Source organism: Symphalangus syndactylus, chromosome 3, assembly GCF_028878055.3.
Source record: "Symphalangus syndactylus isolate Jambi chromosome 3, NHGRI_mSymSyn1-v2.1_pri, whole genome shotgun sequence".
Classification (NCBI taxonomy): domain Eukaryota; kingdom Metazoa; phylum Chordata; class Mammalia; order Primates; family Hylobatidae; genus Symphalangus; species Symphalangus syndactylus.
Genome location: NC_072425.2, coordinates 125,094,282 through 125,121,282, shown reverse-complemented (window position 1 = coordinate 125,121,282; position 27,001 = coordinate 125,094,282). Strand labels below are relative to the sequence as shown.

Below are 27,001 nucleotides of genomic sequence, written 5' to 3'. Positions count from 1 at the left end.
AAGAAAAGGTTAACCTGCATAAAATTTAATGTCTTCCAAACAAATGTAATAATTTTCTCAGGAATACATTTCATTCAAATTTATCTGAAACTTTATTAGTGTAAATTCTCCTACCTTGGCTTTCTGGAATAATTCTGACTTATATGCTTCCTCTTCAGCTATTACACCCACATAACAGTAGCAGCCAAGGACACCCACCAAAAGACGTGAACACCGGACAAGAGTTTCTGAATCTGTGATCTTAAAGTAAACCACAAATAAAAATATATATATTTCATAAATAATTTAGTATGCTCTATCTTTTGTAAGAACAAATTCTACATACATACTAAAAAACAAAAGTTCAGTTAACTGAGTTAAAGGTGGCATATCCTGGATAGCTTTAAAAACAACTAGGAGATCACTGTAGAATTATAACCAGGATTCTCAAGAAAAATAGCCTAAGTATCTCCCGATGGCCAAGCAGGATATATCATTGTAGGGTGGAGCATGTACTGTACACATAGGCCCTTAAATATCTGAGGTAGGGATGAAAGAAAAGAAAAAAAGCTTCATAGGCAAATAAATGACTATAAGTCTTAGAACACAGGTAGAAATTAGAGTCATATAAACAGACATTAAAATGACATTTTAAGCTTCTGAAGAACAGGAACCTTGACTTATTCAGCTTTTTAGACTCCACAGAATAGCATAAAACATTTTTTCTAGTAGATAAAAGTTTAGACAGCTGGCCAGGCATGGTGGCTCACGCCTATAACCCCAACACTTTGAGAGGCCGAGGCGGGCGGATCAAGTGAAGTCAGGAGTTCGAGACCAACCTGGCTAACGTGGTGAAACCTTGTCTCTACCAAAAATACAAAAATTAGCTGGGCATGATGGCAGGCACCTATAATCCCAGCTACTCAGGAGGCTGAGGCAGGAAAATTGCTTGAACCCAGGGGTGAAGGTTGCAATGAGCCGAGATCACGCCACTGCACTCCAGCCTGGGCAACAGAGCAAGACTCCATCTCAAAAAAAAAAAAGTTTAGACAATTTTATAGAATTACTAAGAATCTGCTAAGTTACACACAAGACGTTCAGATTTTTTTTGTTCCTACAGGGTAGGAAATGGCATTTTAGGAGAAAATATACAAAACTAAATTACTTTGTAATGAAAGTGGTTACAATTGTGGTGCAGAAGAATGTCAGTAAAAGATCATAAAGAGGCACAGTGTCCCCTCTCATGTCCTCAAGTCATTTTCCCTGGCTACTGAATTCACTCCTTTGAATGGATTGATGGCTTTATTTTATTTAATCATTTACCACGTAATAAGGCACTGTGGAGGATATAAAGATTAATAAAAATATGTATGCCCTTTTAAGAGCTTATGTTTAAGAGTTATAGTTCAAGAGATATTTGTATACAAACCATATGTAAATATCCATGGTATAAAGAAGATGCTAACTGCCATTAAAAATGTGAAACATTAAGTACTATTAAATTAAAAGATGAAAAATTATTAGGCCAGGCACAGTGGCTCACGCCTGTAATCCTAGCACTTTGGGATGCTGAGGTGGGTCCATCACCTGAGGTCAGGAGTTTAAGACCAGCCTGGCCAACATAGCAAAACCCCATCTCTACTAAAAATACAAAAATTACCTGGGCGTGGTAGCACGCGCCTGTCCCAGCTACTCGGAAGACTGAGGCAGGAGAATTGCTTGAGCTGGACGACAGAGGTTGCAGTGAGCCAAGATCACGTCACTGTACTCCAGCCTGGGCAACAGAGCGAGGCTCCGTCTCAAAAAGAAAAATTCTTAGAATCTTACTTTCTGAGATTCTAAAAAAGGCGTTAGCAAGGATTTTCACATGTGGATGATCTGAATACACAGAAATAGGTAGAAAGACATTTCACATTTTAAAAAATGGAAGTTTTGGCAAGAGAATAGTATACATAAAGAGAACTCGTGATTTTATGAGGCTAAAGGAAATTCCTGGATGACGTCTAAAATAATTGCTAGTCCATTTATTGTCTTTACTAATCACTTGTCTCTCTTCAAATGCCACCAAAATCTATTAGATTTGTTTAAATCGTGTTCTTTTCTATTACTGTAACATTTCCCTCCTTTGTATTTAGAGGCTTTTTTCATCATATATGCTCAAAGTCTTACTATTCCTCACTAACCTACACAAGGAATTATTTTATGTCTACCATAATTTCCAGTACAAAGGAAGTACTCAAATTATTATTGAGTTTTCCTTTAATTATGCTAAGTTGTCCAATTTGTAGCCCTTTACTGCCACTTTGCTTTTAAAATCAAGCCTCCCACCATCCTTGGTGTTTTTCCTGCCCCTATTTCTCCTTCCTAACAGTTTACCAAAGTTGAATCATATATAAGCTTAGTTCTTTTTTTAAAAAATCTCACCTCAGATGAGTGATTATTTAGAAGCTGTTCTGATAATTCCAGAAGACAGCGATCCAGTGATTCCTTGAGATTCTGGTGGACAGAGAAGCCAGTACTGGACTGGTGCTTTTCTATACCACATTCTCTCACAATGGTTAAAAAGTCCATCTTGTCAAAAGTTGTCTGAAGAAATAGTTCTTCTACCTCTGAGAATGAAAGTTCTTCTTTATCTTTTTGGTGGTGTTCACTTCAAGAAAGTAAGATCTTTAATTTAAAAACCAAGTACCTAATGCTTTGCCTTTATATGTATTAGCAATATATTACAAAGGAAAACATTAACCTAGTATCTACATCATTCAAAGACTACTTATATAATTAATAGATTATTCTTTTAAATGCTTCTCTTCTTTGGACTTTGATACCTACTTGTATCCAATTTCATTATTCAGTAGCAAATTTTACTAACAGATAGAGAAAAAAATACAAGTTACAATTTCAAAGGCAAATTCAGAAAGTATTTTTAAAAACACCAGATACAAATGTTAAGCATAACATTGCCTGCAAACATACCCCTTTTTTCACCAAGCAGAGGAAGTAAAGAGCATAGGTTTAAAAACCTTTAACATCTGGTATGGGTAAGCAGTTACGCATCCTTTGGGTTAGAAAAGTAATGATCTTGCAACCAAAGTTTCATTATTGTTGTTGGTATTTATTTGTTTTTCACTATCAATTTCTCCAATAAGTAGGAATCCTTTTCATCTTTTGCCCTCTTGAGGGAGATAAGGAATGTTTGTGCCAGTGAGTCATTTTCAGTCACAGCAATACAATCTAAGTCTCTTCAGTCAATCAACTAAAATCAGGTTTAGATTTATTTTTGTTTTCAATTATCATTAGTTTTTAAAGCTAACAAATAGTCAAATCATAGTTGATGTACAGAAATGGGTAACATCTTTAAGAACTTATTTCATATAAATTTTATATTCTTAATTTCCCAGTATAACCATTCAATTTTTCTCATTGGCACTTGTCACATATTATACTATACAGCATTAAAAAATAGTAAGCTTGGTCTAATGTTATATAACATAGATTACAATCACTGAATTAAAACAACCTCTTCCCTGGCTAACAGTTGCAATTTTTCTGGACCAATTTAGTTTACAATTATTAAGATGCAGCTACTACCCAGCTAAAATTATCATCTTTGTAATTAAAGCTATAGCTTAAAATGACAAAGAGCATTATTAGATAACATACCATTCTGGCACACTTTGGAAAAAATTCATTGCAGCTTTACAGTTTTTCATAGTGAGACTCACAAGAATTTTCTCCAGTACAAGATGAGGAAAATTACTATAAAGAAAAACAAAAAGCTTCACTTAGAAGACCAAAAGCCATGTAAAGAATACTTTAAACTTTAACATCCATGTTTAGCTATAAATCTTGACTTCTAAAATTTGGATCCTAGATTAAAATTGCTTTCATCTATACTGAATTTCTTAATCTCTAAAAGGACAATTTAAGGAGGACAACCATTGTTACTATCATTTCCAATACTGTTTAGAAACAGGATGTCTGATTAACATTATTTCTGAAATAAATAAAAGGTTGCAAAATTAAAGCAAAAATACTTTAACTGGATCCATTCGGAGGTCTGCTCTCCAATCATTTGGTTCTAATTACCAATCTGTGGAAAGGTTAAGTGGACGAGTGACTCCGTTCCTTTATCCTAGTGCTTACATCCTGTTTTGTCTTCCTCGTTTCCTCACCTCATTCATAAAACGTATTTTACCCAAAAGACACTCCCATTATGAGAAAGGAGCCAGGATCTACATGACTCAGATATATGGACTTATTTATTTAAAAAATCAGAAAGGAACACATAAATGCTCAAAGAATTATATGTGCATTCTTCATGCACATCCCCCATATTCTCACAGTGAGACAACCCTTTATTTCAGAAGCAATCCGGCATAAAGACACAGATAACTGTAAAAACAAACATAATATTTAATAATTAAGGTTAGATCTGGGAAATTCTGCATTATTATTATAAAATAAAGCCATCTGGCATCAAATAAGTGGAGAGAGCCTGATAAAACAAACAAAAAAACCAGCAGCATGCTAACGAACTTAAATTACCTGTGAAGAATTGGAGGCACTTCTGTACTATTTTCTAAGTCACCCTCTAGCTGATAGAATAAGAGCCATTTCATTATTGATTCCTTTAAAGAAAAGCTTCTATTTACTTCACACATATTTTGCTCTATTCCCATTTTTACTGTTCCTGGAACTATACTGGTAGTCAGTGCCAAAGTCAAACAGCATACTGCAGGACTATAACAAAACAAAGGACAATTGTGAAAAGCAAGCTATTGGAGGGGCAAAGACTTTATCTATCAGCACAGTGCCTGGCACATACATTTAATTAAGGTGACTAAATGAACATAAAAATTGTTAAAAGTCTGATTACATTTGGGAAGATTCTTGATTAAAAAATAGCTCGTTTATTAACAGTGCATAGTACTACAATTTAAACACGGCTATTGAATAATGATAAATTGCACATAAAAGAAATTTAAACTCTTTATAATTCTTTAAAGAAAGTCTTTTGGATACACGTATACAATTAGAAGGAATAAGACCTGGTGTCTGATACATCAGTAGGGTGACTACGGTTAACATTAATCTATTGTACATTTCAAAATAGCAAGAAGAGAATAATTCAAACGTTCCTAGCATGAAGAAATGATATGTAGGGTGCTGATATCCCATCACCCTATATGAGTGTGTCATATGAGTGTGTCAAATTATCACATGTACCTTGAAAATATATAACTATTATAGATCAATTAAAAATTTTTTAATTAAAAAAGAAATTCCTTAACATTAGGCTTTAATAATTTGTCAACATTTGAAACTAAATTCACTTATGCATTTATTAAGTCTTCTCGGCCAAACAAGAAAAGCATCTGAAATAGAATTTGACATCTTTAACTGAAGTAACAAACTATGAAAATGATCAGGGAAATGTGAGAGTGTGTGTGTGTGTGTGTGTGTGTGTGTGTGTTTATCTGTAAAGTCAGACATAATGCATGCTGAACTTACCATGAAGGTCTGCAGGCTGACCCAGTAAATAACTTCCAGAATTCTCTGTCAACCTCAACTAAACTACCCTGAATTATGGCTCCAAGTAAGCCAAAGTTTTCAGCTTGTATTTGCTCAGAACTTATACCACGAAAGGTAATACACCAAATTTTATTCCAGAGTTTTAATAAATCTGACTTTTGTGAGCTTTCTAGGTTTGACCTCTTGTCTTGACACAATGCAACTTCTGTAAGGCATCGTAACACATATGGTGTACGTTCCCCATGTCGCTGTTGGGGTAGAAGCTGAGATAGTATCATCAGTAATGGAGACAGCTCACAGTTAGGTAAACTTGCAGGATACTTTGATATTAATTGGGTTGCAATCTGTAGCCTAAAAAAAAAAAAAAAGGATAATTTGAAAACTATCCAATCACATTAACAAACTAAAAGGAAATCTATAGACATGGTACTCTTACCATATCCTAATTAGAGAATCACCATCTTCATTTCCATAGTACTCTAAAAATAAATTGGCTGTTAATAGTTACTATGTCCTACTTCCTAAATTGGCAGGAAAATTGTCAACGTTTTGGCTAGCTGGGTAAGTTGTTAAGTTTCCCTTAAACAAATATTTTAAAGGATGTTAAATTAGCAATATTTGGGCCAGGTGGTTTCCCAGCACTTTGGGAGGCCAAGGCAGGCGTATCACGAGGTTAGGAGTTCGAGACCAGCCTGGCCAACATGGTGAAACCCAGTCTCTACTAAAAATACAAAAATTAGCCGGGCATGGTGGCACATGCCTGGAATCCCAGCTACTCAGGAGGCTGAGGCAGGATAACTGCTTGAACCCGGGAGGCAGAGGTTGCAGTGAGCCAAGATCATGCCACTGCACTCCAGCCTGGGCAACAAAGCGAGCCTCCATCTCAGAAAAAAAAAATATATATTTAGCAATATTTTATTTCTGAGTTATCTTGTACATCCTTGCTCTTTAGTCACCAAAACGATTCCTCTAAAACAGGAAAACAAAGAAACCAAAAAAACTGTTTTTCCTTTACATTAATTCAGTTAATCCAATAAACATTTGCTGTGTATTCTCTAGTATGTGTGATACTTAAGAATAGGAATCTTATGTTATTCATCTCTGTATCTCTAATGCTTAGCCCATAACAGGTGCTCAATAAATTACTCTCGACTAAAAGGACAAATTAAGAATCTTAAATAGCTACTCTTAACTATATAAAAATGAGCTTAAGCAATAGGTATCTAAATCAATATGCTTTTCCCCCAGAAGTCACTTACACTTAAACATTCCATCAACATGGTAATCAAAAGAGCACTGATCATGAGTTTGACTATAATCTATGAATCTCTGTCTTTACAGAAGTTGCTTAACCTCTCTGCGTTTCAGTTTCTTTTCAGTAAAGCAAACAGGCTGAACTAGCTAAATTCTAAACATCCTTACCAGATCTAATATTTTGGGATTCCAAAGTATTCCATAACTTATTTGATTACTTAAATACATGTGAATGTTATATGAGAATAAAGAAGATAGAAAATAAGAGAAAATAACTTTTTATCATGGCATAAGGTCAAAATTATTCTGTGATTTAAGATTATCTTTAACTTCTTCCTAATTCTATTAGAAGGTGCTACATATGCTAAAATCTATTGTTGAAGTGTACAATTCAGTGAATTCCATGAGGTGCACACTTCTAATTGCCTATCAGAGAGCCAGTCCTCCTTCTTAACTTGCTATGACAATATGATTAAAAAAGGTGGCCCTGCCCTTGGCCCCAGCAAATGAGCCATTAATGATTGATCTCATTTGTCATGGCAATCACATATCCCTTTGCTAGTAATAGGTTTGGGGGTAGACAAATGACTTAGTTCTGGTTGAGATGAAAGGATTTCACTGAAAGTTTTCTGAAAAATAACATACAAGAGATTAAAATGACACTGAATGAGAAAATGATAACATTTTACCAAGGCACAAGATCAAAATCATTCTGTGACTTCTGAAGGTGATCTTTTATTACTTCCCAGCCTAGTTCTATTTTCTTCCTTTTGCAAGGTACACTGTAATCACTAGATTCTCTTTGTGTAGTAGTATAAGATTGAGAAATCTCCAAGGATCTGGTATCTTCATTGAAAACCTGTAAAATAAAAATAAATCCACTTTTTTCTTTTTTTTTTTTTTTTTTGAGCTAGAGTTTCACTGTTGTTGCCCAGGCTGGAGTGGAACAGCACGATCTCGTATCACCACAATCTCTGCCTCCCAGGTTCAAGTGATTCTCCTGCCTCAGCCTCCCGAGCAGCTGGGATTACAGGCATGTACCACCACTCCCAGCTAACTTTGTATTTTTAGTAGAGACAGAGTTTCTCCATGTTGGTCAGACTGGTCTTGAACTCCCAACCTCAGGTGATCCGCCCGCCTCAGCCTCCCAAAGTGCCAGGATTACAGGCGTGAGCCACCATGCCTGGCCAAATCCACTGTTTTCATTGCTATTGTCTTCTAATATTTCATTGGGGGAAAAAAATTCTTTCTGAAATGAAGATACAGGGAACTCATAAAGCAAGAGTAATACATTACAGAAACATAGAAATCTGATAACACAGTAAAAAACAAACATTTTGCATGACAGTAATGGCACTTTAGAAAGCAGGTATTACCAAGTAATGCATTAGTTTTATTTCCTGGGAACATTTACTAAAAGCACTAAGAAATCTAAAAGTAAAGCAAAAACCTTTACTTTCAAAGGGATTCAATTTTTTAAATTTAAGAAATTTAAGAAATTTTAAGAAATATTAAGAAAATATTTGACAGAGTGAAATTACTACTCAGGATGTTAACCAAATCTCTGGGGAACAGAGTTTTATTTAAGAAACATTAGGCCATCAGGTGATGAATGGTTAAGTAAAATGGAGTATATCCATACAACTGAATATTATTCAGCAATAAAAATGAATGAAGTACTGATTCGTGGTAAAACATGAACTTTGAAAACATTATGCTAAGTGAAAGAAACCAGACACAAAAGACTCACATATTGTATGATTCCATTTAAACGAACTGTCCCAAACAGGAAAATGCACAAAAACCAAGATTGATTAGTGGCTGGTTGCCAGGATCTAGGAGATGCAGGGAATTGGGACTGAATGCTAAGAAGGGATGAGGTTTCTTTTGGGATGATAAAAAAGTTCTGAGCTGGGCACGGTGGCTCACACCTGTAATCCCAGCACTATGGGAGGCCGAGGCAGGCGGATCACAAGGTCAGGAGTCTGAGAACAGGCTGGCCAATATGGTGAAACCCAGTATCTACTAAAAATACAAAAATTAGCTGGGCGTGGTGGCAGGCACCTGTGGTCCCAGCTACTCGGGAGGCTGACGCAGGAGAATCACTTGAACCTGGGAAGGAGAGGTTGCAGTGAGTGGAGATTGTGCCACTGCACTCCAGCCTGAGTGACAGAGCAAGACTCCATCTCAAAAAAAAAAAAAAAAAAAAGTTTCTGGAATTAGTGATGATGGTTGTACAACATAGTAAAAATACTAAAAACCACTGAAATGTACAACTCAAAATCATGAATTTTATGCTATGTGAACTCTACCTTAATGCAAAAAAAGAAACAGACTGGGCTTGGTGGCTCATGCCTGTAATCCCATCACTTTGTAGAATAGAGTTGAGCAGAATCAAATCATTAGGGTTAAGGTCACCTTATTTCCTAGAGACAATCATTTAAGAATGAAAAAGTTCATTGTTAGTTTTCAAATATCTGCAAAAGCATTAACTTTTAAGTTAAAAGGGTAATTCCAAATATTTCTGATATTTTGAAAGGAACAGTTGCATGTACAGAGTCATTTTATAGGCTTTTCGTGAGAACCAGGTTTTAAAAGCCTAAAATGCCCAGTTTTAAAAAAAAATTAACAGGAAATTTCTAAATGTGACATGACCTACTTACTGTACCTGGTGACAAATATCTGCCATCAATTCAATCAAATTTTCTTTGACGGCAATATTACGAAATCCTGAAGAATACTTTCCTCTACTTCCTATATGACTTATCTCATTCACTAGCAGATCATATAAGTTGTATAAAATACTTTTCCATTTTGTTGATTCATAAGCACCTGTAATCCAAAAAATTAAAATGTAATTTATTTATGTACTCTGTTTACATTGCTAGCTCCCACAAAATTATTCAGCTGTCAAGCTGCATCAGCGTTAGAAGACATCTGGTCCAACCTTCCATTCAGTACTAATGCCTCTTCTGACAAGATCCTTGACAAACTCTATTTCCTAACTGTCCATTTTACATTTAGATAACTGTACTTCTTATAAATTTCTTCCATATTCTGACCTAAAATCTGCCTTTCTTCAATTTATTCTCCCACCTGAGGCAAATACAATTAATAAGTTCCCTCTTTCATATGAGGACCAGGTTCTCCATATGCCTTTTTCTGGCCTAAGAGAAAAACATTACGAGTTCCTTCAACTAGTGTAAAAATGACATATTATTCAGACTTCTCACCATTTCAGTCATCTTTCCCAAGACACATTCCAGTCAACTTAAAATGCTGACTGTACAAAATCTGGTGAACATGATAATCCAACTGTGGCCTGACTAGTATGTGAAACAAAAGGTATATTATTTCCCACAAACAAGGTACTACAAAATCTATTAATGTAGTCTGAAACTACATTAGCTTTCCTGGCATCCTCATCATCCTGCCAATTTTAAATTCATCCTAAATATGCAGTTAACTAAATCCCTAAACATATCATATCACCTCCTAATAAGGCTGATCTTCATCCTGGTGAGAAGAGGTGAGTAAAAGATGAAAAACTATGAAAAGTCACTATTTTTTCACTTATAGTAGTTTCATGGGCTACATATTATCTAGATATACTTATTAGAAGAGCCCATAAAACAAATACACAGCTACTTTTGATAAAAAGTGGCTACACGGCCAGGCGCAGTGGCTCATGCCTGTAATCCCAGCACTTTGGGAAGCTGAGGTGGGTGGATGGTTTGAAGTCAGGAGCTCAAGACCAGCTTGGCCAACATGGTGGGACCCCATCTCTATTAAAATACAAAAATTAGCTGGGCATGGTGGCGGGCACCTGTAATCCCAGCTAATCAGAAGGCTGAGGCAGGAGAATTGCTTGAACTCAGCAGGCAGAGATTGCAGTGAGCTAACATTGTGTCACTGCACTTCAGCCTGGGCGACAGAGTGAGGCTCTGTCGCAAAAAAAAAAAAAAAAAAAAGTGGCTACAAGACATTTCCTCCATTATAGCTGCTATTACTCAATGTGGTATGCTGTTTTAAGAAAGTCACTATACTAGCCATGATGAGTTGGTCCAAAGGCTAGTATAAGCCCAAAGGCAATCATAGACAAAGCATGAGGAAACTCCAGTTCCAGCCAATAAAGTTCCTAACTACAGAAAAGCACTATACCTTCTGGGCAATACTCTCTTGGTATAGGACATATATGAAGGAATTAAGGAGAATAAGTGATTCTCCTTAACAATTGATACTTTAGGGCAAACAGGGCCCTAGAGTAACTATGAGGCTTAAGGCAGCAACTTCCCTGTTTCTGTCTCATGTTCCTATTAATGTCTCAGATTTGTTTGTATTTCCCATAATACCTAACATTGTATTGAACAAATAGAAAGGCATAACAGAATCTGCTACCACTGCTTCAAATTCTAAAAACTCTATGAAAAACATTCTCATGGCTAATCAACATTATCAACCAGAGCAATCCAGAGGAAAGTCATATCCTCCTAAAGAACACTAATTTTATACTTAAACCTCTATGTTTGAATGAAGAAGCAAATTCAAAACAGTAAACATTTCCTTTATACCTTTTTCTTGGGTTTTGGCTCCTTTTGGATGATGGATATAAATTTGCAGTTGAAATAATTCAATAATGACTTCTTTTAAAGAATCATTAAGTCTATGTTGAGTCCAAATATAAAGCAAAGTGGGAAGAATTTCATCTCCTAATTCACACACTCGAATTCGAAAGTTGACAGCCAAAGTCTTGAGGAAGATAGTAAGAGCTGCTAAGATATGATTTAGACCTGACGAGCTCTTTTCTTGTCTGTGAGAAAACAAACAAACTCAACTGGGTATAAAAGGGGGAACAAACTGCACAAATTGAACAGTTATGAAGTGGTATGCTGAAAGAAAAAAAAAAACAAAACCCTAATTTTCAAACAAGTCTTAATTTCAAAACTATTCATTAAAAAAAAAATCACAGCATTACTTCACACTAACAAAAAATTAGTTCTTATTTGGTGTTAAGAGACCACTTCTGCTAGCTCTCCCTCCTGCTAAAACATTGTCTAAAAATAAACAAAACTGATTTGTAACACCATTTATAAAATGTTTCACATTATACATTGAGTACTGCCATACTAATGTACAACAATAATGCTTCCAAAATATTTTCCTATTTTATTTTGTTCTGAGTATATTACAACCATCCTCAAAATGGGGGAAATGCAACGACTTAGAGGATATTTAACTTTCCTGGTCAACAGAACATCAGCAAGACACATCTCCCACTTGAAAACATCATGTAGTGTTCTGCATATTGGATATTCAGAAAGTGTTGGACTTGGTTGTCTCTTTAAGAATCCACTAGTTCTGTTATGATGGATCAATGTTTTATTTAAAGGTAGAATTTTTAGTTACTGAGTCTAAAACATGGTCTTGCAAGATCAAAAGTATTTCAATACAAAACAAAAGAAAAAGAGATTAGATTACCTCGCACACTGAATAGCCTTGGAAAAAAATTCCAAAAACTTGGAATTTAATCCGTCAGTCTGAGAACAGCATCCTTTGGTAACAGCATGAATTATTCTAGCCACTAAAACTCTATGAACATCTTGTGAAGGTTTCAGATAGAGCCTGAAGTACACAGAGAACAATTCTTAAAAAAAAAAAAAATTATTAGTCATGATTTTTTAAAAATCAAAATGTATTAAATGTTACAATTTAACTTAAATATTTCATAATCCCATACAGAAAAAGGATTTTAAAACTGCACTAATTTATTTTTAACATAGTAAAAGTACTCCATCAGTATTTAATTTTATCTTATATAAAATGCCTTTAAGACAAGAACAAATATAAACTGCTGTGAGAGCACCAGTTTAAGAGCCAGATCGCAGAAACATTATTTAACTTCTCTAAGCCTCTGTTCCATCATCTAGGCCTAAGAAAGCACTTACAGTACATACTCCATGGGTTTTTCTTTCTTCTGTGTTTTGAGACAGAGTCTTGCTCTGTCGTCCAGGCTGGAGTGCAATGGTGCAATCTTGGCTCACTGCAACCTCCGCCTCCTGGGTTCAAGCGATTCTCATGCCTCAGTCTCCCAAGTAGCTGGGACCACAGGCGCACAAAACCAAGCCTGGCTAATTTTTGTATTGTTAGTAAAGATGGGGTTTCACCATGTTGGTCAGGCTGGTCTCAAACTCCTGGCCTCAAGTAATCTACCCACCTTGGCCTCCCAAAGTGCTGGGATTATGGGCATGAGCCACTGGGCCTGGCCTCCACAGTTTTTTAAAATAATAATACTATTTGATTAATAATATGCACAAAATGTGTTGAGACCTATGAAGGGTATGAAATTTTACTCTGATTGGTTTGTTTCTTATTTATTTGAGGTAGAGTCTTACTCTGTCACCCAAACTGGAGTGTGGTGGTAAGATCATGGCTCACTGTAGCTTCAATCTCCACAGACTCAGGTAATCCTCCCACCTTAGCCTCCCAAGTAGCTGGGTCTAGAGGCCCACACCACCACACCCAACTGATTTGTATTTTAGGTAGAGACACGGTTTCACCATGTTGCCCAGGCTGGTCTTGAACTCCTGGGCTCAAGTGATCCACCTGCTTAGGCCTCCCAAAGTGCTAGGATTACACGCATAAGCCACTGTGCCTGGCTGAGATTTAACCTACTTGTAACCTAACAAATTAGCATGATAGTTTCCTGGGTGCTAGCAGGAGACCTGAGATTCCTGATAAGAGAAAAAGGACAGTTTATTTCTCCCAGCAATGATAGTAGCCAGACTACCTTCATTTTTGCATCAGTTCCCCAGTACCAAAGGCAAGATGAAATGGGACACTTGACACGCGAAAACAGTGGACTGAGTTATAACAGACAAATCTCAAGCTTTTTATAATGAATAGGCTATAAGTAAATCTGTCCTGTTTTAGAGGAAGCCATCATCTGACCTTAAATCATCTACCTGCCTCAGCCTCCGAAAGTGCTGAGATTACAGGTGTGAGCCACTGCACTCAGCCCCCAAATAACATTACACAATGTTATACTTGTGTATAGTGGGACTTTATATATAGACAATCATGTCATCTACAAAAGGGAAGTGTTATTTCTTCCTTTCCAATATGTAAGCCTTTTATTTTTCTTGTCTAACTACCCTGGCTAGAACCTCCAATGTAATGTTGAAAAGGAGTGGTGAGAGTGCACATCCTTATCTTGTTCCCAATTTGTCTTATGAAAGGTTTTAAATTATGGCTTCAATTTATTCTCCTAATAGTTATGGGACTAGTCAAATTATCTATTTTATATTGGATGACTTTTGATAATGTATGGTTTTGAGGAACTGGCCCATTTAAATTAAGAGATGTTCATAGTGTTTCCTTAATATCCTTTTAATATCTATAGGATCTGCAATTAGGTCTCACTTCATTTCTAATATCAGTAACTTTGGTCTTCTTTTTTTTGTTTTTTTTTTAAGAGACGGAAGTCTCACTACACTGCCCAGGCTGGATTTGGACTCCTGGGCTCAAGGCATCCTCCCACTTCAGCCTATCAAGCCATAAAAAGACACGGAGGAGCTGAGAACGGTGGTTCACACCTGTAATCCCAACACTTTGGGAGGCTGAGTTCAAGTTGCTGGCCTGAGCAACATAATAAGACCTTATCTCTACTAAAAATGAAAAATTAGCAGGGTGTGATGGCTTGTGTCTGTGGTCACAGCTACTTGGAAGGGGGCGGGAGGATCATTTGACTCAGGAGGTCGAAGCTGCAGAGAGCCATGGTCTCACCACCACACTCCAGCCTGGGTGACAGAGTGAGGCCCTATCTCAAAAAAAAGAAAAAAGACAGACAGAAAGAAAGAAAAAGACATGGAGGAACCTTAAATGCATATTACTAAATGAAAGAAGACAATCTGAAAATGATACATACTGTTATGATTCCAACCACAGTCACATACTATATAACAATATTCTGTTCAATGACAAATGGCAATATGAAAAGGTGGTACCGTAAGATTGTATTAGAACTGAAAAATTCCTATTTAAATACTTAGTGATGTCATAGCACAAGAAATTACTCACAAGCATTTGTGGTGATACTTGTGTAAAAAAACCCACTGCACTGCCAGTCATATAAAAGTATAATACATACGATCATGTACAGTACATAAACCTTGATAATGATAATAAATGACTAAGTTACTGGTAAAATGTTAGGTTTATGTACTTACTCTACTATGCTTTTTATCACTATTTTATACTATATTCCTCCTTCTTCTTAAAAAACAAAACAAAACAAAACAAAACAGTGAAACAGTCTCAGGTAGGTCCTTTAGGAGGTATTTCAGAATAAAGCACCGTTATCATAGGAGATGAAAGCTCTGTGCATGTCCCTGAAGATCTCCCAGGGGGACAAGATGCAGGGACAGAAGACAGTGATACTGATGATCCTGACCTTATGTAGGCCTAAGCTCATATGTGTGTTTGTGTCTTTGTTTTCAACAAAAAGGTTTAAAGGAAAAAATAGAATAATAATAATTTCATTAAAAAAGCTTACAGAACAAAAGAAAAAACATCTATAAGTACATAAGGAAAAAATATTTTTGTACAGCTGTACAATGCATTTGTATTTTAAGCTAAGTGTTATTACAAAAGAGTCAAAAAGTTTAAAAAGTTTTAAAGTTTATAAAGTAAAAAAGTTATAGTAGCTAATGTTACTTTGGTATTGAAGAAAAATATAAATTTTTAAATTTGGTACAGAATAAGTGTTTACAAATTCTACAGTAGTATATAGTATCCTGGGCCTTTACATTACCACACATTTACATACCCAGAGCAACTTCCAGTCCTGCAAGCTCCATTCATGGTAAGTGCCCTAGACAGGTGTACCATGTTTTATCCTTTATACCATACTTCTACTGTACCTTCTCTATGTTTATATAGGTTTAGATACACAAATACTTGCCATTGTGTTACAGCTGCCTACAATATTCAGTATAGTAACATGCTGCACAGGTTTGTACTGCAGGAGCAGTAATGCCATATAGCTTAGGTGTGTAGTGTTATACCATCTAAGTTTGTATAAATATACTCTATGATGTTCACACAACAAAGAAATTGCCTAATGATGTATTTCTCAGAACATATCCACATTGTTAAGAGACGCACAACTGTATATGACATGCTGGAAAAGGCTAAACCATGGAGATAGCAAAAAGATCCATGGTTCCCACAGTTTGCAAGGAGGAAGAAATGTAAAGGTGAAGCACAGAGGATTTTTCTGACAGTGAAACTATTCTGTATGATTCTGTAATAGTGAAAAATTGTTACCATTCTCTCCCAGAGGAAAAAAAAACATGACCATCTCATTAGATACAGAAAAAGATCTTTAAAAATGTCAAAACACTTGTCAAAATCCATAGCATATGTACCACCAAAAGTGAATCTTGGACTCTGGATAATAATGATGTGTCCCAGCATAGGTTTACTGATGGTAACAAACATACCACTGGTGCAAGATGTTGATAGTAGGGCATGCTGTGTGTGTCCAGTGGACCTTCCACTCAGTTTTGCTGTAAATTTAAAATTCCTCTAAAAGATATAAGTCAATTTAAAAAAATGGAAACCACTAGGTTTGAGAAACTGAGTAATTGACAGTGTAGCTTGAGCACAGAAATTAGAAGCACTTTAGTTAAGTTAGACAGGAAGAAGCAAAATTATGCAGCACTTTCAAGGCCTGGAAGAGGAATCCTCATTTTCTATTAGTTGTGCTAGTGAGAATGTAGAGAAACTGGAACCCTTGTGTGCTGCTAGTGAGAATGCAAAATGGTGTAGCTCCTGTGCAAAACAGGATGTTGGTTCCTTAAAAAATTAAATATAGAATTACCACATGATCTAGCAATTCTACTTCTGGGTATATAATCAAAAGAACTGAAAGCAGGAAACTCAGGAGACGTATACTCATGTTCATGGCAGCATTATTCACAATAATCAGAAGGTAGAAACAACCCATGTCCACCAATGGATGAATGAATGAACAAAATGTGGCATATACACAGAACAGAATAGTGTTCAGTTTTTAAAAAGAGCGAAATTCTGACACAAGCTATAACACTGATGAGCCTCAAAGACATTTTGGTAAGTGTAATAAGCAGGTTGCAAAAGGACAAATACTTATAGGAGTCCTCTACTTCAGGCTGCTATAACAAAGTATCATAGATTAGGTGGCTTAGAAACCACAGAAATTTATTTCTCTCAATTTTGGAGGCTGAAAGCAGATCAGGTGCCAGCACTGTGGGTTTCTGGTGAGGGCCATCTTTGGGGCTGCAGACTACTGACTTTGAACTGTATCTTCACATGGCAGAAAGACAGCAAGTTAGCTCTCTGGCCTCTTTTCGTAAGGGCATTAATCCCATCTATGAAGGCTCAACCCGCAGGACCTAATTACCTCCTAAATCCCACACCTCCAAATACCATCCCTTTGGGAATTAGATTTCAACATAATTGGTGGGACACAACATTCAATCCATAAAAATGAAGTACCCAAAATAGCCAAATTCATAGAGAGAGAAAGTAGAATGGTAGCTGCCAGGGGATAGAGGAGGGGAAAATGGTAAATTATTGTTTACTGAGTACAGAAAAAAAAAGTTCTGGAGATGGATGGTGGAGATGATTATACAACAATATGAATGCACTTAATACTACACAACTGTACATTTGAAAATAGTTAAAATTATAAATGTTATATATATTTTACCACAATAAATCACACTGGAGGTCCTAGCCAATGCAATAAGGCACAAAAATAAAATAAAAGCCACATGGCTCAGAAAGAAAGAAAAAAAATTACTGCTTACAGAAGACATGTTTGTCTACAAAGAAAATCCCAAAGAACATTCAAAGAAAGCTACTAGATTTAATAAATGATTTTAGCAAGGTCCCAAAATAAAAGGTCACTACACAAAAATCAACTGTACTCCTGTATAATTTTTGTGCATTGAACAATTTGAAAATCAAAATGTTAAAAACAATGCACTTACAAACTACTGCAGTATAAATCTAACAAAACATATACAAAATCTTTATACAATTATAAATAAATGTCAATTTGCAGCTGGGCATGGTGGCTCATGCATATAATCCCAACACTTTGGGAGGTCAAGGGAAGGGGATCACTTGAGCCCAGGAATTTGAGACCAGCCTAGGCAACACAGTGAGATCCTGTCTCTATTTTTTTAATATATAAAATTAAAGAAAAAAAATTGTCAATTTACAATAAAAAATCTATATGCTGACAATTATAAAACACTAATGAAAGAAATCAAAAAAGACAAGTGGCCAGACGCGGTGGCTCAAGTCTATAATCCCAGCACTTTGGGAGGCCGAGGCAGGTGGATCACCTGAGGTCAGGAATTCGAGACCAGCCTGGCCAACATGAGGAAACCCCGTCTCTACTAAAAATACAAAAATTAGCCGGGTGTGGTGGCACTTGCCTGTAATCCCAGCTACTCAGGAGGCTGAGGCAGGAGAATCACTTGAACCTAGGAGGTGGAGGTTACAGTGAGATGAGATCATGCCATTGCACTCCAGCCTGGGCAACAGAGGGAGACTGTCTCAAAAAACAAACAAACAAGCCAAAAAAAAAAAAAAAAACCTAAGTAAATGGAGAGATATACAGTGTTCATGGATTGGAAAACTCCACATTGTTAAGATTTCTATTCTTCCCAAATTGTTCAACAGATTCAATGCAATTAGTATCAAAATCCCAGCAAGATCTTTTGTAGAAATCAGTAAGCTGATTCCAAAATTTATATGGAAATGCTGACTCAATCTTAGGCCATTCTTCTCATCTCACACTAAACTCTATATACAAATCTCATCCATAGTCATGGCTTCAATCACCACCTGTACCAAATATATATTTTGAGCACAGACTTTGCTTCTTCCACAGAGTCCTCATCTAAGCAAGTTTTAAAAGGAAGCTAAGTAAAAAAATATTTTGACAAAAAAGCTAATTATAAGAAGTAACATCTAAGAAGAAGTGGCAAAGCTTAGCTTAAAAAAAAAAGAAAAAAGAAGAAGTAAGAGTAGTTAGTTTAAAAATAAAAAGGGGGTTTCAGAGAACAAACTACATGACAGAATATAGTAAGGAGACTAGGGGAAAGACTGCCTGTTTCAGTGACAGCCATGGTTGTAAGTGATAATGTAAAATGCCCTACATATGACCAGCCATACTGGGGAAAGATCTGGCTGAGTAACCTAGATATCACCAGCCTATTCCCAAAGGCTGTCTCTAGGCTTGTTGAGGGCCCTATTACAGACACAGCCTATCTTGTGTTCAGAGTAACATAAAGGCTACAAATGACTCCTAAGAAATTAGTACAACAGCTGAGAAGGCATTTATTCTCATGGGAACAGTAGAGTGTAATGTAGGAGTGAGGGTACTGATTAGGTAGTAGTTTTGTGGTTCACATGCATCTCATTTTGAAATAATAAAATGGCAATAGAGAATATGGACAAATGTCTTTTAATTCAGCTAGCAAAATTTAGCTTAAATACTTTCCATGAAAAAAAAAAGCTTCTAAACTTTTAGAGTTCGTGTATTAGAAGACTTTGACATCTGACTTAAAATCATCTTGTTAATGTCAAATCCTACTTTCACTTATTCTCAAACCCAGAAATTCTCCATCTTTGAAATCAACAAACTGAAGTATTTCAATCTCTGACCATAACTTCCTTCCTTTGTGGTCTCTCAGTACCTCCCAGCTATAAACAGGCAACAACACCAGATTCCTCCCTAGCACACACTCTACACATCTAGTGAATCACTGGGTTCTGTACATTGTCTTCTAATGCATTCTATTCTAATATATTTGATTTCCATTACCTTAGAAGTAGTGTGCTAACTGCCTCATCCAATGGATACTTTTGTGTCTTATCCTTTCTACAACACTTAAAATGTTGGCCACACCCCTTTGAACTTTAAACTCTCTTGCTTTCACTTTTTTTTTTTTTTTTTTAAATGGAAACAGGGTCTCAATCTGTCGCCAAGGCCTGAGTGCAGTGTCATCACAGCTCAGTGCAGCTTTAACCTCCAGGGCTCAGGTGATCCTCCTGCCTCAGCCTCCCAAGTAACTGGGACTACAAGCGTGAGCCATTACCTCCGCTATTTTTTGTAAAGACAGAGTTTCACCATGTTGCCCAGGCTGGTCTTTAACTCCTGAGCTCAAGCAATCCACCGGCCTTGGCCTCCCAAAATGCTAGGATTACAGGCGTGAGCCACTGCACCCTGCCTGCTTTTACTTTTATAGTACTTCTCTCTCTTGGTTTTCTCCCTTTCTACTTAAATCATAGTTGAGTTTAGGTGTCACTGTTTTGTATACCTACTGAACCCAAACATGTCTGTATTACAGCACATTATGAAACTGTGATTTACTTGGGTTTTCTTCTGCCACTGTCAACTCCTTGACAATGGAGATGGTATTTTTCAACTGTAATTCCAGCTCTGATATCAGGCACCTGATATATTATTTATGACTTTATTCAGAAGTTACATAATAAATAAAAATTAAGAGTCAGGTTCAATAACCATATAATTTTACTAAAGTACTGTTAAACTGTCAGGTCACTTGGGGGATACAGACAGATGCAGACAGAGTGCTTTCTTTGGTGAAGTTTCATTTCATGAGGAAAAATTCACAAACAACAACCTTCAAAACATACCTAACCACTGTTGCTGAGATATTTCACACCAGTATTTTCTCACAGAAAGAATGTCTTTGAGTAGTATGTTGCTATAATCAGCTCCGTAAATAGCACCATTAGATGAATCTTTCACTGTATCCATGATATAATTTAAGAGTTCTTGACATTTTAGCCTAGGTGCTCCTATTTAAAAATAAACAAAGAAAGAAAAACATAAATTTGAACAAAAATAAAAGACACTTGGAATGGCAACTATTTAAATAATTCCATTTGGGAAATTACTATTAACTAAACTTCTTTTGCAGAGAAGAAATTGGCAAATTATGGCCCCAAGCAAAATTCATTTTTTTTTTTTTTTTTGCAAATAACATTTTATTGGAACGTAGTCACATCCATTCATTTACTTATTGTCTACGGCTGCTTTTGTAATTAAGACAGAGATGACTACATGGCCTATAAAGTCAAGAACATTTACTATCTGGCCTCTACACAGTAAGTTTGCCAATGCCTCTTTTATAGGAATATATAGCAAAAACAATCATTCTTTTTTTTTTTTTTTTTGAGATGGAATCTTGGTCTGTCACCCAGGCTGGAATGCAGTGGCACAAACTCAGCACACTGCAGCCTCCACCTCCTGGGTTCAAGTGATTCTCCCACCTCAGCCTCCCAAGTAGCTGAGACTACAGGCGTGCACCACCACACCCCGTTAATTTTTGTATTTTTAGTAGAGACAGGGTTTCACCATGTTGGCCAGGCTGGTCTTGAACTCCTGACCTCAAGTGATCTGCCCACCTCGAAAAGCAATCATTCTTAAACAATTATAACCTTAATAATTCACAACTTCTGGTGTTAGACCAAACATGTTCCCAAGTTTTTTGGCACTCTTTTTTTTTTTTTTTTTTTTTTTGAGACGGAGTCTCACTCTGTCGCCCAGGCTGGAGTGCAGTGGCACAATCTCGGCTCACTGCAAGCTCTGCCTCCCGGGTTCACGCCATTCTCCTGCCTCAGCCTCTCCGAGTAGCTGGGACTACAGGCGCCCGCCACCACGCCCGGCTAATTTTTTGTATTTTTAGTAGAGACGGGGTTTCACCGTGGTCTCGATCTCCTGACCTCGTGATCCGCCCGCCTCGGCCTCCCAAAGTGCTGGGATTACAAGCGTGAGCCACTGCGCCCGGCCTTTGGCACTCTTTATGAAGAATGAATTTATTAGAATAACATAAGATTACAAGGAGAATATTTACCTTGGAAAGCAAAACTAGTTCTAAGTCCTATAATAGCATTTATGGCATACAAATACCTCAGGTTGTAATTTTTTTTTTTAAAGACAGGGTCTGGCTCTATATTACCCAGGCTGGTGTGCAGTGGCATGATCACATCCAACAGCAGCCTCAACCTCTCAGGCTCAAGGGATCCTCCCACCTTAGCCTCCCAAGTAACTGGGACTATAGATGTTGTGCCACCATGCCCAGCTAATTTTTTAAATTTTTCATAGAGACAGAATCTCTCACAATGTTCCCCAGGCTGGTCTTGAACTCCTGAGCTCAAGGGATTCTCCTGTTTTGGCCTCCCAAAGTGCTGAGACTAAAGGTATGAGCCACTGTGCCTGACCCCTGTGCCTGTGTCATTTTTAACAGCATGTTATTTACTTATTAGAGATTCTGAAAACTCGGCATGACTAGATACATATTCTTGAAGGTAACAAAATTACATTTAAAAATAATTTAATTCTCATTTTCAGTAAATTATATTTATGTCACAGCAGAAATGCCATTTTTCAATACTGACAATCTTAAAATTGAATACATTTATTGCTATAACTATGAGCAGAACACAACTCATGTAAATATGAATATATTCTGGATTAGGGTTTTTGTATGATGAAACTAGTTATATTCACAGGCTATGGGAAATAAATATACACTGATATAACTGCAAAATCATCTTCACTTATGGCTCATTTCATAATTTTAGGCATTGTCCAGTTATGAAATACACAACCATGTGATCCTTTTTTCTAGTACCCTCTGCATTTCTCTTATAGTCCTTGTAACATTTTTCTAATCTAAAACATCCATTGTATGATTAGATCCTTAAGGAAAGGAATTAATCTCTATATTCTGACATAAAAGCCCAGTGACTGCCCTAATAGCAAATGCTCAATAAAAATTAATTTGTGTTGAATAACTACAGAAATTAATATTATAATAAAATCCTATTTTCCTATGTCCTTTATCCCAATATATCTCCCTCCTCTACCAAATATGAGAAGTATTTCAAGAAATATGTTGACTTTTTTTTCATAGTTTTGCTTGTTTTTGAGACAGTCTCTCGCTCTGTCACCCAAGCTGGAGTGCAGTGGCCTCATCATGACTCACTGCAGCCTTGACCTCCTGGACTTAAGAGATCTACCCATGTCAGCCTCCCAGGTAACTAGGACCACAAGCAAGCACCACTACACCCAGCTAATTTTTTTAGTTTTTGTAAAGTTGGGGTCTCCCTATGTTGCCTAGGTTGGTCTCAAACTTCTGGGATCAAATCTTTCTTAAAAGTACAAGTTGCCTGCAGGGACTTTTATTTTTTTTTTGGACACAGGATCTCACTCTGTCATCGAGGCTGGAGTGCAATGGCATGATCGTGGCTCACTGCAACCACTGCCCCCTGGGCTCAAGCGATCTTCCTCCCTAAGCCTCCTAAGTAGCTGGGACTACAGGTGGTCACCACCACACCTGGCTAATTTTTGTGTTTTTGTAGAGACGAGGTCTCACCATGTTACCCAGGCTGGTCTCAAAATCCCGTGCTCAAGCAATCTGCCTGCCTTGGTCTCACAAAGTACTAGGATTAGAGGCATGAGCCACTGTGCCCAGCCTACCTGCAGAGACTTTCAGGAATCTTATGGAACTTAACATTTTTCACAGCTGAGTTTTGTACTATCTAGACTCTATTTAAGCTTTGTACAAAAGCAGACAAATGCTAACATAAAGAAATGAACAGGCTGGGCACAGTGGCTCACGCCTATCCCAGCACTTTGGGACAACAAGGCGGGTGGATCACTTGAGGTCAGGAGTTCGAGACAAGCCTGACCAACGTGGTGAAACCCCGTCTCTACTAAAAATACAAAATTAGCTGGGCATGGTGGGGCATGCCTGTAATCCCAGCTACTTGGGAGGCTGAGGCGGGAGAATCGCTTGAGCCCAGGAGGCACAGGTTACAGTGAGCCGAGATGGCACCATTGCACTCTAGCCTGAGCAACAAGAGCAAAACTCTGTCTCAAAAAAAAAAAAAGAAAAGAAATGAACAGTAGTCTGGGTGTGGTGGCTCACACCTATAATCCCAGCATATTGGAAGGCAGAGGCAGGCAGATCACTTGAGGCCAGGAGTTTGAGACCAGCCTGGCCAACATGGCAAAACCCTCATCTCTACTAAAAATACAAAAATTATCCAGGCCTGGCAGCGTGTGCCTATAGTCCCAGCTACTCTAGAGGCTGACACGGGAGAATCGCTTGCACCCAGGAGGAAGAGGCTGCAGTGAGCCAAGACTGCACCACTGTACTCCAGCCTAGGCAACAAAGCAAGACTTTGTCTAAAAAAAAAAAAAAAAAAAAGGAGAGAAATCAACAGTATTTGCTTACTTGCTTCTTCTCAGCTGCCTTTTACTTCTTTTTTTCTAATCTCTATTTCTTCATCATATCTTGGATACCAATGCTAAGCAAGACTGGCAAAGTCTAGACATATGTTAAATTTCCATCAACCCTCCAATCTTTTCAAAAAAACAACTGAAGTGGGGTGAGGGAATAGTAACTCCCTGGTTTTGCCCCAAGATTAAAAAGGTTTAAGTAACAAAGTCAAATTTGAAAGAAAAGGAAGCCGTAAATTAAAAAACTAATTTTCAACTACTTAAATGACCTGCATTGATAATTTCATCAACTCTTTCTTATACACCAACATGCTGACGCATTTTCAAATGTAATCTCCATTGTTAATGTTGCAATTAAAAGGTTTGTTCACTGCAAGGCAAAACTACTGTACACATTGCAAACTTTTCTGGTGGGCTACAAAATTGACATGTTATCTTTCTCTCATTCACTCTTTCAGTAAGTACCTACTATATCCCAGCATTACTAGCAAATAAAATATTTTACTGGATACAAAGCTACCACACAGAGCAAAAGTGGGTGCAGAATATTTTGGTGTAGTTTTCCTTTGTCTCTGCTGGAGTCTCTGACAAGGGGTTGAAGCTATCCACACAAACTGGCATCTCAGAGGAGGTAGAAAATTGACTAAACCATTATTCTTTGGACTCAAGTCTCATACCACCAATCTGAAATATTCACTAATAATCTGCATACTTCTACTAAATATTTACCTATTTGGGGGCTTTCCTGATTCTTTTTTTTTTTTTTTTCTGAGACAGAGTTTCACTCTTGTTGCCCAGGCTGGAGTGCAATGGCACAATCTCAGCTCACTGCAACCTCTACCTCCCAGGTTCAAGCAATTCTCCTGCCTCAGCTTCTCGAGTAGCTGGGATTACAGGCACCCGCCACCACACTCAGCTATTTTTTGTATTTTTAGTAGAGATGGGGTTTCGCCATATTGGCCAGGCTGGTCTCAAACTCCTGACCTCAGGTGATCCGCCCGCCTCAGCTTCCCAAAGTGCTGGGATTACAGGTGTGAGCAACCGCGCCTCACCCTCCTGATTCTTAAATTAAGAGTTGGTATCACAAAGCAACATCCTTATCTGTGAAGAGCCCAGGAGTCCCTGAACACACATTTCTGCCTCTAGCTTTTCAGTGTGTGTGAAGCCCATTTCCTTACAAAAGCTTACCAGGATCCTGCATTTTGGTTCCAAAAAATCAACTCTTCACAATATTAATTGTACAAGTTAAAGATGGGAACTATTTGGCTCATCAGGAGAAAAAAATATTTTTGGGGGTTGTTTTTTTCCTCAAATCATAGCAAGTAAAATGTCCGTTTAGTGTTGGTTCTGACAGCCAAGGAAGCTCACATGATCTTAGAATTAATCAGTAAAAGTACAGAATGAAAGATAAGCAAGACTTGCTTCACTCTGTACTAATTAGAATATACCTAAAAGATTGAGTCCTGGCCAGGTGCAGTGGCTCACACTTGTAATCCCAGCATTTCAGGAGGCCAAGGCAGGAAAATCACTTGAGGTCAGGAGTTTGAGACCAGCCTGGCCAACACAGGGAAACCCTGTCACTATTAAAAATACAAAAATTAGCCAGACATGGTGGCCCGTGCCTATAGTCCCAGCTACTTGGGAGGCTGAGGCAGGAGGATCACCTGAGCCCAGGAGGCGGAGGCTGCAGTGAGCCAAGATTGCACCACTGCATGCACTCCAGCCTGCGCTACAGAGCAAGATCCCGTATTAAAAAAAACGAGTCCCACACTTTGTTTGTTTTTCTGGCCTCTTCCCTGTAAGTAGAGGCCCACACTTTAAGACAGACAATTAAAGTGAAGATATTCGGAGGACAGTGGCATAAAACCTAAGTCACGTGAGCTGAAGAAAGTGAGTTTATGAACTTTAGAGATGAGGACTCAGGAAATATTGTGGCTACTTTCAAACATCTCTAAGGATGTCACACTAAAAAAGTAAATAGGAGTTTTTTATATACTCTCAGAAGGGAGAAGCAGTAACAAAAGATATGTTTTTAATACTTTTCTTTTTTTGAGAGTCTCGCTCTGTCGCCCAGGATGGAGTGTAGTGGCGTAATCTCAGCTCACCACAGCCTCTGCCTGCCAGGTTCAAGTAATTCTAGTGCCTCAGCCTCCCAAGTAGCTGGAATTACAGGCGTGCACCACCATGCCCAGTTAATTTTTGTATTTTTGGTAGAGATGGGGTTTTGCCATGTTGGTCAGGCTGGTCTCAATCTCCTGACCTCAGGTGATCTGCCTGCCTTGGCTTCCCAAAGTGCTGGGATTACAGGAATGAGCCACAAGGCCTGGCCAGTTTTTAATACTCTTAATGCTATTCAAAGATGAAAAAGAAAGCCTTGAAAGTATATTCAATCATGAAGACTGCACTTCTACCTAAAAGGCTAGGGACGTATAGAGGGCATCCAAGACTGGGTAGTTAAAACAGTAATTTTTAATTCCTTCACTGGGCATGGTGGCTCACATCTGTAATACCAATAACTAGGGAGGCTGAGCAGGGGGAGGAATGCATGAGGCCAAGAGTTCAAGATCAGCCTGGGCAAAACAGTGAAATAACATCTCTTAAAAAAAAAAAATCAGCCTGGCATGGTGATGCACTTCTGTAGTCCTAGCTACTAGGAGGCCAAGACAGGAGGATCATTTAGGAACAGAGAAGCTTGAGCCTGCAGTGAGCTATCATCACACCATTGCACTCCAGCCTGGGTGACAGAGCAACACCCTATCTCTTAAATAAATAAATCCCTTCAATCCTCAGATTTCTGTCATTCTGTGCTTTCATAAATTTCCCCAAATATTTGAACCTGTAATATTAAAAACCAGGCTGGCCTGAGTGCAGTGGTGTTTACAGCTAATCGATCACAACCAGTTA

General features: G+C 37.6%; 2 protein-coding genes across 8 annotated transcripts in view; one reads left to right on the top strand and one right to left on the bottom strand.

The window, feature by feature from the left end:
• The window catches only part of C3H11orf65 (chromosome 3 C11orf65 homolog), a 213,110-nt gene extending 212,891 nt beyond the window's left edge, over positions 1-219 (top strand). Inside the window, exon 9 of the mRNA XM_055273027.2 lies at positions 159-219. Within this exon, the coding sequence (XP_055129002.1) occupies positions 159-175 (17 nt within the window). The 3' untranslated portion in view covers positions 176-219. The remainder of the gene's footprint in view (positions 1-158) is intronic.
• ATM (ATM serine/threonine kinase) overlaps positions 1-27,001 on the bottom strand; it is a 140,310-nt gene that overhangs the window by 106,617 nt on the left and 6,692 nt on the right. For all 7 annotated transcript variants that reach the window (XM_055273004.2, XM_063636467.1, XM_063636463.1 and 4 more), the window contains 10 exons: positions 20,482-20,646; positions 12,244-12,409; positions 11,337-11,575; positions 9,434-9,597; positions 7,455-7,624; positions 5,491-5,862; positions 4,525-4,719; positions 3,640-3,735; positions 2,404-2,629; positions 115-240 (listed from right to left, as the gene is read on the bottom strand). In XM_055273004.2, the coding sequence (XP_055128979.1) occupies positions 115-240; positions 2,404-2,629; positions 3,640-3,735; positions 4,525-4,719; positions 5,491-5,862; positions 7,455-7,624; positions 9,434-9,597; positions 11,337-11,575; positions 12,244-12,409; positions 20,482-20,646 (1,919 nt within the window). The remainder of the gene's footprint in view (positions 1-114; positions 241-2,403; positions 2,630-3,639; positions 3,736-4,524; positions 4,720-5,490; positions 5,863-7,454; positions 7,625-9,433; positions 9,598-11,336; positions 11,576-12,243; positions 12,410-20,481; positions 20,647-27,001) is intronic.